The 12174-nt window shown below is 40.9% G+C and overlaps 1 protein-coding gene across 4 annotated transcripts in view; it reads right to left on the bottom strand.

Annotated features, from left to right (window-relative positions):
* Positions 1 to 12174, bottom strand: part of LOC106607090 (RNA binding protein fox-1 homolog 2) — a 49451-nt gene that overhangs the window by 9602 nt on the left and 27675 nt on the right. For all 4 annotated transcript variants that reach the window (XM_082976530.1, XM_082976531.1, XM_082976532.1 and 1 more), the window contains exon 6: positions 11745 to 11837. In XM_082976530.1, the coding sequence (XP_082832656.1) occupies positions 11745 to 11837 (93 nt within the window). The remainder of the gene's footprint in view (positions 1 to 11744; positions 11838 to 12174) is intronic.

Consider the following 12174-nt stretch of genomic DNA (forward strand, 5'->3'; position numbering starts at 1 on the left):
CATCAATACATAAGGGGGAAGGGGAGAGAAAGAGGGGTGCAAAAAACATTTGTTGGGACAAAATTAAGAATTTTATAAGACAGAAATTATACGCAGCCAAATATGGGCGCATCACATGACCAAGAGTGAGACTAAAGAACCAAAAAATGTAATTCAGCCAATCAGCAAGCGTCGGATGCAGCATAGAGACCAATCAAAACAATCGCAGCACTCCCATATCAAACACATACAGAGACAGATGGGACAGGTAAGGAGTTCAGGAGAGGGATGCAGGTGAGAAAGAGAGAGATAGATAGATACAGAGCCAGTCCACATACAGAAACAGGGAAACACAAAGATGGTGTAAGGAAGAGAGAGACATCGTCTACATAAGCAACAACAAAAATCCACAATTATTTTTCAAAAACAAAAATAACAAATACCAAGGTGCGTCATTCAAAAAAAGCAATTCGATTCTGTGACCATTCTCCCAAAAAATCTCACTAAGTTATATGTGTAGGGATAGAGAGACAGAGCACCAAAGGATGGAGGGAAGAGAGAGAAGAGCAATCCTCATACCCCAAAAAAGAGAGAAATCAAATAATACGAGACACTGCCAGGCATTATTACTGTGTGTCATGAACTAAGACCAGTACACAAACTAATACACACACCATTCAATAAAGGAAAACCAAACCAAAGAGAAGTTAAAAGGACAGCAAAAGACAGACCAAAGGATCACCCAGTTAAACCCAATGTGTCTATATACAGCTGGTTAAACCCCATATCTTTTCAGAAATTAGGCTACTCTATAAAGGAATTCACAGAACAGAATGCATCTCTGTGTGCTTTAACTCCTGGTTGTTAATCCCATTACTACACTCACTACAGAGGGGAGTTATTGCTGTTATAAACTTTATTGATTGAGTATTCTCTTAAAGTGCATTCCATAAGATTCCCTGCTGCTGCTCGCAATTTGAACTTCAAAAATCCTCAAACTTTAAGAGCAACACGATTAACGCTGCTTATCATTGTGAAGAGAAAATATGGACAGATGGATGAGCTATCTTTTCTAAACAATTACAATTTCACCTACTCATGTAACAGATATACTTACAATGACTGCTGAATGGACATAAATCTTGTACCTTTTGTTAAAGCAAGGGCATAGCCAGAAATTGGTGGGTGGGCCTGCAGAAATTTGGATTGGCCAGCAGGGCCTGGCTCCCCAGTGGGTGGGCCTGTGTCCACCCCACAAATGCCTGTGCCCCTGTGTTAATCTATCGGTTTCCATGAGTGATTCTCCCTGAAGTTTCAAAATGTGAAATACATAAACATATACACTTTAGCGCAGAATACTTTCACATTTAGAACACAGAAAAACACAGAAATAGGAATTAGAATACTAGAATTGATATTAATATTTTTATGACTGGATAAAGGTCAGCCATTTTGGTCAGGGAGTTGGTCAATTATGGTTTGCCAATGCTGTGATAAGATGATGTAAAACAGGGCTGGGAAACTGGTGGCCGCAGCCAGCCCCCCTTTTTGAAGGCCCTCGGATATAATTTTTTTGTGTGTGTGTGTGTGTGTGTGTGTGGGGGGGGGGGGGGGGGGGGGGGCGACGGGCGACTCAGTCGGGGTCACAACTTACTATTGCGAAGCAGAATAAACAAGGCGCAATTTCAAAATTTTGTTGTGCATCAACTGTTTTCATCTTATGTCAGTCAAATTAGCCCATGTCAGCTAACATTTTTTAGATTGGTAAATTAGTCTAGCAGCCAGTTATCCAAACTTACAGTAATCAAGGCCGAATTGGAGCCCGGGGGCCCCCATTGATTTTGTTCGTCAGTCTCACAGATATTATATGAAAAACTGTAAACATCGCTCTCCACCTAACGGCAAAATGTGTAGAATTGCACGTAATTAACTCTAAAACTAAAAAAGATTGCATGAAATTTGTTCTAAAACTGGAAAATCTTCTCCCCACCCCATGGCACATAAAAAAAAAAAATTGCAGTAAACTAGCTCTAAAACAGCAACATTTTATCTACACCCCATGGTGCCCATCCCTGATAGAAAATAATGAATTTGAAGAATTTATCTGCCCTGTATGTTTGTTATAGCTAGCAAGCCAGCCAGTTTTAGAAGAATGTTTCCATAGATAATTTTTTTTATTAACTGCCAATATTCCATTCGATCAATGCAGTCAATCCACAGCCATACATTGGCTGAAATCAGTTGATGATAGGATTTAGACAAGTTGGAAATACAACAAGTACTGCTATTATATCATATAATGGCACTCAACTTCCCATGAAAACATACATATATTTTAGAGGATATTTATACAGGAAATTGGTATAAACCTTTAAACTGTATTTATAATTATATCACAATATTTTAGGTTGACAATAATTGGATTACACAATTTCTGATATATCACATGCATTACTTTAATTTTCCTGCATAAGTAAAATCTGGATTATGCCTCAGCCATTAATTCCAATTAGACTGGTTTGGATTTCTCCCTGACGAATATTGCAGCCATTTCTTAAGCTTAGTTTGAGAGTCTTTACTTTCATTTTTCTACACCAGCTTCAAACTAGAGGCCGACTGATTAATCGGGATGGCCAATTAACCTGTCAAGGTATAGGGGGCAGTATTTTCGATTTCGGATGAAAAGCGAGCCCAGAGTAAACTGCCTAATACTCGGGCCCAGAGTCAAATATTTGCATATTATTAGTATATTTGGATAGAAAACACTGAAGTTTCTAAAACTGTTTGAATGATGTCTATGAGTATAACAGAACTCATATGGCAGGCAAAAACCTGAGAAAAATCCAACCAGGAAGTGGGAAATCTGATGCTTGTAGTCTTTTCAAGTCATTGCCTATCTAACACACAGTGACTTAGGGTTCATTTTGCACTTCCTAAGGCTTCCACTAGATGTCAACAGTCTTTAGAACCTTGTTTCAGGCTTTTGCAGTGAACAGAGAGTGAACAAGAAGGCCGGGAAGTTGGTGACTCAGAAAATGACATGAGTCCATTGGCGCGCTTTCACGTGATGAGGTAGCTGTGTTCCATAACGTTTTTCAAGACATTGGAATCGTCCGGTTGGAATATTATTGAAGTTTTATGTTAAAAAGGCCCTAAAGATTGACGCTATACAACGTTTGACATGTTTCAACGAACGTAAACAGAACTTTTTTGGACTTTTCAGCGTGAAATTTTCGGCGCGCTTCCTACATTTGGAGTAGCTTACTGAATGCACAAACAACAAGGAAGTATTTGGACATAAATTATGGACTTTATCGAACAAAACAACATTTATTGCGGACCTGGCATTCCTGGAAGTGCCTTCTGATGAAGATCATCAAAGGTAAGTGAATATTTATAATGCTATTTATGATTTTAGATGACTCCAAAATGGCGGGTATCTGTATTGTATGATGTATTTTTCTGAGCGCCGTACTCAGATTATTGCAAAGTGTGCTTTCCCCGTGAAGCTTTTTTGAAATCTGTCACAGCGGTTGCATTCAGGAGATGTTTATCTATAATTCTTTGAATAACAGTTTAATATTTTATCAACGTTTATGATGAGTATTTTTGTAAATTGTTGTGCTGATCCGCCGGCAGTTTTGGAGGAAAAATATTTTCTGAACATCACGCGCCAATGTAAAATGGGGTTTTTGGATATAAATATGAACTTTATCGAACAAAACATACATGTATTGTGTAACATTGAGTCCTAGGAGTGTGATCTGATGAAGATCGTCAAAGGTTAGTGCTTAATTTTAGCTGTATTTATGGTTTTTGTGACCCCTCTCCTGCTTGGAAAATGGCTGTGTGGTTTTTCTTGTGTTGGCACTGTCCTAACATAATCTAACTTTATGCTTTCACCGTAAAGCCTTTCTGAAATCGGACAATGTGGTTGGATTAAGGAGAGGTTTATCTTTAAAATGCTGTAAAATAGTTGTATGTTTGAGAACTTTGAATTATGACATTTTGTTGTTTTGAATTTGGCGCTCTGATTTTTCACTGGCTGTTGAATAGTGTGAACCGTGGGTGGGACGGTAGCGTCCCACGTAGCCCTGAGAAGTTAATTAGGGCCAATTTCAAGTTTTCATAACAACCGGTAATGGGCCTTTTTGGAAGCCGATTACATTGCAATCCACAAGGAAACTGCGTGGCAGGCTGACCACCTGTTACGCGAGTGCAGCGCCAAAAGGACCTTGTGGCTGCAAGGAGACGAGGTAAGTTGCTAGCTAGCATTAAACTTATCTTATAAAAAAACAATCAATCTTCACATAATCACTAGTTAACTACACATGGTTGATGATATTACTAGGTTAACTAGCTTGTCCTGCGTTGCATATAATCAATGCGGTGCTTGTTAATTTATCATCGAATCACAGCCTACTTCAACTTCGCCAAACGGGTGATGATTTAACAAAAGCGCATTTGTGAAAAAAGCACAATCCTTTCACAAATGTACCTAACCATAAACATAAATGCCTTTCTTAAAATCAATACACAAAAGTATATTTAGCTAAAAGAAATTCATGTTCGCAGGCAATATTAACTAGGGAAATTGTGTCACTTCTCTTGCGTTCAGTGCAAGCAGAGTCAGGGTATATGCAGCAGTTTGGTCCGCCTGGCTCGTTGCGAACTGTGTGAAGACCATGATTAATTTGCCAGACTTTTACATAATTATGACATAACATTGAAGGTTGTGCAATGTAACAGCAATATTTAGACTTAGGGTTGCCACCCGTTCAATGAAATACGGAACGGTTCCGTATTTCACTGAAAGAGTAAACATTTGTTTTCGAAATGATAGTTGCCGCATTTAACCATACTAATGACCAAAGGCTCGTATTTCTGTGTTTATTATATTGTAATTAAGTCTATGATTTGATATTTGATAGAGCAGTCTGACTGAGCGATGGTAGGCAGCAGCAGGCTCGTAAGCATTCATTCAAACAGCACTTTACTGCGTTTTGCCGGCAGCTCTTAGCAATGCTTGAATCACAGCGCTGTTTATGACTTCAAGCCTATCAACTCCCGAGATTAGGCTGGCAATACTTAAGTGCCTATAAGAACATCCAATAGTCAAAGGTATATGAAATACAAATGGTATAGAGAGAAATAGTCAACGCGTCATAATTCCTATAATAACTACAACCTAAAACTTCTTAACTGGGAATATTGAACCACCAGCTTTCATATGTTCTCATGTTCTGGGCAAGGAACTTAAACGTTAGCTTTTTTTACATGGCACATATTGCACTTTTACTTTCTTCTCCAACACTGTGTTTTTGAATTATTTAAACCAAATTGAACATGTTTCATTACTTATTTGAGTGTAAATAGATTTGATGTATTATATTAAGTTAAAATAAAAAAGTGTTAATTCAGTGTTGTTGTAATTGTCACCATAAAAAAATATGAATAATATTAAAACAATTACAAAATTATAATAAATCGACCGATTAATTGGTACCGACTTTTTTTGGTCCTCCAATCAGAATCGGCGTGGAAAAAAATCATAAATCGGTTGACCTCAACTTCAAACAGCTGAAAATACAATATTTTTCCGTTATTGAAAATATATTTCACAGCGGTTTAAATGGTACAATGACTCTCTACACTATATGTCACTTGTTTGTCACATAAACAGAAATTAGGCTAACTATTAGAATTTTAGCAACCAGGAAACGGCAAAGCGGTTTCTGCATATTGCACCTTTACACAGGCCCTTCCATGAATCTGAAACCCACCCAACACTAGAGACAAAGAAAAGTTAGAATGACAGATTTATTTCCCCCTTAACTAACACTGACTGAAGCAGCTTAAGGGATGATAACACAATTGAACAGGAGCTTCCCAGAGAGCCATAGGTTATTGTCATTACTGGTGATAACATTTAATTAGGAAAAATATACATACAATGAAGTATTAATCAAATGGGTTCTGGTAAGCCATGTCATTGCAAAGAGGAGGATGATTAAACTTGGACATTCCGGGGAGGTGTTAATGAGAGGAGGGGGGTGGGGGGGGTGGATCCATTATTATTACTAGTTGGACCAGGCTGTCAATGGGCTGTGTGTCTGTGCCTTGTCACTGCTACCTTCCCTATCAATACAGGCCCCATCATAACAGGGACTTATACTCTGGATAGCTGGAAGATCAGAACAATGCTAGGCTACCATACTTCAAATTGATTTGTAATATACAATACAAAGATGCTGTGGACATAACTAAAGCATGCAACTACTGTACATCTTGCTCCCAGCATCTACTGCCACTGAGTTAACTGACAGATTGGAACTACCAAATTAACGGTTGCTTTAGAAATATTCAAAACAATGTGTGATTTTGCATCTATTGCCTTTTTCAAGGGAGGGGTGGGGGTCAGATCAGCGATTATGTCATTTATACACAACTTACCGTTGCCGAAGAAACAGCGTGAGGACACGCGAGTGGTTACCGTGGAGACTGACAACACACATAGAAGTCATCAGGGAAACAGAAAAAATATAATAACAAATAAATAAACCAACAAACAACCCAATAAATGAAAATCCCCCCAATGTGAAATAAAATGGGGATAATATTTGAAAGCAGTGATACAGTTTTTGAGAGAGAGAAAAATCATCCAAAATGACTTTCTGCTCAATGAATGAGCATCTTTCCATTTCTAGAGAGACACACGGACTGGAGGGTGCTTCTTTCAACGTATGCAAATTATAGTGGTCATAAGAGTAAGGGACACAAAAACCAGGTCGACCACTTTTGTATTAAGAGATTGGCTTAATTGCCTCAGAAAATATGTCTCCCACAGTCAAGAGTGGCAGTAAAAATACTTAAGTGAAATGTAGCATAAAATGATTCTTAGTAAAAAGGCGACGTGGGCAGGATTCATATTTTGATCTGCAGAGGGGGGTAATTGTGTAAAGAAATGACTTTGGAACATTTAGTTCCGCCATGAATCACAACAAAATAACATTAGAATATATATATATTTTTTAAGATAAAAAGAGAGAAGGATGGGGTAAGGGACTAAAGACGAAAATATAACATGTGAAAGGACATACAATGAGAGGTATTACACACACAGGTTCACATATACAAGACAAGAGGGTGAGGACTGGGGAGTGTCACACAGGGACAGAGGACTGGGGAGTGTCACACAGGGACAGAGGACTGGGGAGTGTCACACAGGGAAAGACATAACAGTGGAGAAACAAAAGAAGACAAACTTGACTGGCTTGGAGAGAATGGGAGAGTGAAGGAGAGAGAGAGAGAGCGAGTGAAGGGGAGAGAGAGAGAGAGAGAGAGAGAGAGAGAGAGAGAGAGAGAGAGAGAGAGAGAGAGAGAGAGAGAGAGAGGAGCAGCCTGTGGTCTGGGAGAAAGAGAGGAGTGGAAAGGGAACAGTTCATTCTCCCTGTCCCCTTTTCTTTTGCCCTCCTCTCACATAAACACACACAACCACACCAATCCATTCACAAGTTCACCTCTTTCTCTCTGTCCATCATGCAAAGTATCTGAAACAAGCAACAACCATGACTAAATCCAAAGCTAAGCCCAGTTTATCACAAACAGCACATTTAGAGCAGTAATACAGTTCTGGGGAGCAGAGTGATCACAGCCTTCTTTTGATTTGAGCCAATTCACATCTAAAGCTGAAGTAAAAGAGCTCGTGTTGAAAAAGGATCCAAATCAATGCCTTTTCAATTAGGTCGACACCGAGGTGGAATGTCAGGATTAAACAGCAAGTCTGATTGGTTTTCTTGAAGAACATGACCCTTTTCTTTAAAAGACTGACAGAACTGTTTCAAATGGAGGCTGTGAGCGGCTTGCCACCTGCAGTAGTGTAGCGTACATCTATCACTGAATGAGAACGGATCAGCCATGCAGGATCAGATGAACAGTCGCAGTAAGTTAGTCCTTATCACACCCAGCTCTCTCTTTAGTCAGAGACTCAGGCTCATGCAGTGGTGACATGGTTGCTCTCTGAGTGAGGAGCTCTCCTCTCTGCGACGCTGTGTCTGATGAGATGCATGCAGACTCAAGAGCACCAGGAGACGAGACGTTGCTCGTTCTCATTACCACCACTACTGGGGTGATAGACTGCACCTTCCTATTCTACTGCATCTAATGTCTGTCTAAAACTCTGCGCCACGGAGCAATCCCTTCCCATCACACCAACACATCAACAAGAGCGGCATGCTTCACGGTGAGAGAGACACACCTACACGTTCAAAACGCTGTTACAACTACAGTAGTTCAGGGTGGGAAATGTGGTGTGACAGCACGGTGACAAGACTTAAAAGGGCTTTATCCGTCAAATGTCGGGGTATCCCACAGTCAAATGTCTTAAATGTCACTTTCAAAACATCAGTGTGATGAGTTGCTTTGATGGCATATAATTGTCACTGACTGGAAATTGATTAGGCGTCTATGGCAGGGCTCTCCAACCCTGTTCCTGGAGAGCTACCCTCCTGTAGGTTTTTACTCCGACCCAGTTCCTGGAGAGCTACCCTCCTGTAGGTTTTCACTCCAACCCTGTTCCTGGAGAGCTACCCTCCTGTAGGTTATCTAGCACACTCAATTCTAATAATTAGCTGGTTGAAAAGTTGAATCAGGTACGTTGCAACTGGGGTTGGAGCGAAAACCTACAGGAGGGTATCTCTCCAGGAACAGGGTTGGAGCGAAAACCTACAGGAGGGTAGCTCTCCAGGAACTGGGTTGGAGCGAAAACCTACAGGAGGGTAGCTCTCCAGGAACAGGGTTGGAGCGAAAACCTACAGGAGGGTAGCTCTCCAGGAACTGGGTTGGAGCGAAAACCTACAGGAGGGTAGCTCTCCAGGAACTGGGTTGGAGCGAAAACCTACAGGAGGGTAGCTCTCCAGGAACTGGGTTGGAGTGAAAACCTACAGTAGGGTAGCTCTCCAGGAACTGGGTTGGAGTGAAAACCTACAGGAGGGTATCTCTCCAGGAACAGGGTTGGAGTGAAAACCTACAGTAGGGGTAGCTCTCCAGGAACTGGGTTGGAGTGAAAACCTACAGGAGGGTACTCTCCAGGAACTGGGTTGGAGAGCCCTGGTCTATGGGTGGTGATGTCAATGTCTTTAGTTAGAGTGCTTTTTGTGGAATACCCTTCGATATGAGGAGGACACAGAGAGACTGATGGAGGAGATGCATGGTGTGTGTGCAGACTTAGACACACACAGTAGTGCGGAGTGGAGACACAAACAGCAGGAAGACAAGTGAATCGGACCACTTACATGGGTACATTGGACGCGCACGGGAAACTGACTTCTTCAAAGCGCAGAGTTTTATTCCAGACAAAAAGAAGTACACTTCGATGTAATAGAATAAGCCAGTGCAGAGATCAATACTACACTCTGTGTAGAACCAACAGCCATGCACACTTAGGATTCCAAACTGACTAGCTAGGAGAACAATCGCTACAGATTCCCATGCACGGACAGACTTTAGTCAACAACATGAAATAAATGATTGAATCCAATCAACAACTATTGCCTTTTCTCGTTTTATGGATAAACAGACCTTCATAAAAGTAGTAAGGCATTTTCAACTTTGAGAAGATGTCATGCTAAACAACCAAAAGTCCACATCACTATCACCAAAAATCATCCAGTCTTAACAAAATAGCCGATCTAAAAGACATGCAAGAAATCCCGGGCTGTCTGCACTAGTGCTGCAGGGACAGCCATGTTACAACACCATAGTATTATCATGCACACATACTTCCAATAAATCCCATGCAAAAGGATAGCAAACAGAATATTCACACTCGTGATTTCAAAAACAATCTGTTAAAATACTACCATGGTATTTCTTTCAGAGTTTCCTAAGCAAAACAATGTGTTAGGAAACTGAAAGACATACCACGGTAGTATTTTAAGCAAAACAATGTGTTAGGAAACTGAAAGACATACCACGGTAGTATTTTAAGCAGAACAATGTGTTAGGAAACTGAAAGACATACCACGGTAGTATTTTAAGCAAAACAATGTGTTAGGAAACTGAAAGACATACCACGGTAGTATTTTAAGCAAAACAATGTGTTAGGAAACTGAAAGACATACCACGGTAGTATTTTAAGCAAAACAATGTGTTAGGAAACTGAAAGACATACCACGGTAGTATTTTAAGCAGAACAATGTGTTAGGAAACTGAAAGACATACCACGGTAGTATTTTAAGCAGAACAATGTGTAATCTAAGTCATCTCATCTAGTACGGGGCCATTAAAACATCTAAACGTTCCCCATGTCAGAACATTGCCTCTAAGCTTAGCCAGTTTTTAATTAGCGTCTTCACATTTGTTAGAATAACGGCCAGTAAAAAATAGAAGAAATGATATTACCAAGGACAAAGCTAGGGTTGCAAACAACTTCTAGGAGAAAGAAGAATCGTCACATAGCATTGCCTCAAAGGAATGCTGGGCTTTTCCTTCAGTGTTGAATGAGCGTATAAACACAGAACAACCTTTATTTGCCCTTAGTCTGTACGGCTTTTCTATCCCATGCACTAGTCAAACACAGACAAACCTGATGACAGATACTCCTGTTGACCCCATGCAGATTACAAAGGACTGGCCACAGCTTCAGAGTACAACTACTGTCACACATGCAGCAATGATAAAAGGTGAAGGAGAGAGAGAGAGAGAGAGAGAGAAACTTCCTTACAATTAAAGTGATCACGATCATGCATGAAACAAGAAGATACTCCAAAGACAACAGAGGTTACAGAACCACCAGGGCCAAACAAATAGGTTGTTGATCTATAGAGGTTTAACTGATGCGGGTTTTCATTGGGCTCCATCAGTATCCATTCAACTTGCTGATTGACTGAAGGTGAAATTTAGGGCCTACAGACCATTGGATGCAGGTGTCATTCAGAACCAGACGTTGGCGAGCCGACAGATGAAACCCAAGCGGGTCCAGCCATCACCATCATGCAGGACACAACTACCACAGAAAACCACAGCAAGGAGGCAGGAGCCCATGCAGAATCATGATTGGCTAAGAACCTGGCTTAAAATAGATCTGCTCCAGAGATGGGTAGGATATCACTGGCACGCAAACGGACAATATTTCAAAGAAAAACATGCATCTTCTCAGCTTCTCCCCAACCCTGAAACAGTCACATACGAGCCAAAGCTTCATTTAAAGAAATGATAGTGAAAGGAGGGAGTTTAATATGAAGTATATGGTGTAGTTATTTTACAGATGGAGAGGAGAGCACTGTGCTGCATGCTGGAGGCCAGGAGACATAAGCTTGTCACTACCACTTTGCAGCACGGGGGGGAAAAAAGGAACATTCTAGACTAGGAACTAAGATATGATCAACCTGGCTACAATCGGCCATGCATCATCGTCTCATCACGTTCTCCTAATGTCCCGCGGTTCCAGCAACAGAGAAAGATGATTTAGATTGTATTTTGAAATCAAAGCAGTGGAAGCTATAATAAGAAATGGTGCAAGACAGAACCGAGACCTAAACGATTTAGAAAGCGAAAACTTCCCAGCATGCCTTGAGGTGTCAACTCTCCCCCCGCCCCAAATTAACCAGGAAACGAGAAACACCCCCAAAAAAAGGCAGCAACCCATCTGGGGGGGGTACCAGCGGAGGCCACATCAGAGCATGTCAGTGGAAAAGGATGGCAGCTAGCGGAATCAGTGTACAGGCAGAGGAACGATGGGAGGAGGAGGAGATGGGTTAAATTACCTCTATCTTGCGACCTTCCACTAGCGTGCCGTGAAGCCTTTCCCGGGCTTTCTCCGCGTCGGCGCTGGTCTCAAACGTGACAAAGCCAAAGCCCTGGGGTAGACAGACAGAGGGGAAAGAGGAGCACCACAAAGACAGCGTAAAGAGAGGGGTGGAAGAAACATACCAGTGGTTCTATACAAAATCAAAACCCTTTGATTTAGCTAGTTTTACTCATTTCATTACACATTTACTGAACAGGTACACAGTTGTAATCACTGGTTTATACTGTTTGTTCTAGAACTGATACGGTGGTTACTGATTAGGGAAGGGTTGGGCAAACGGAATGTCGAAATTCAACAGAGGGCCGCACAGATTTTCTTGAGACCGATTTGCTTTTCAAAATCTATTTGCAGTTATTAGAAAATATATAGGTCCATTATAATTTTGA

This window comes from Salmo salar, chromosome 06 (genome assembly GCF_965601325.2).
Source record: "Salmo salar chromosome 06, fSalSal1, whole genome shotgun sequence".
Classification (NCBI taxonomy): domain Eukaryota; kingdom Metazoa; phylum Chordata; class Actinopteri; order Salmoniformes; family Salmonidae; genus Salmo; species Salmo salar.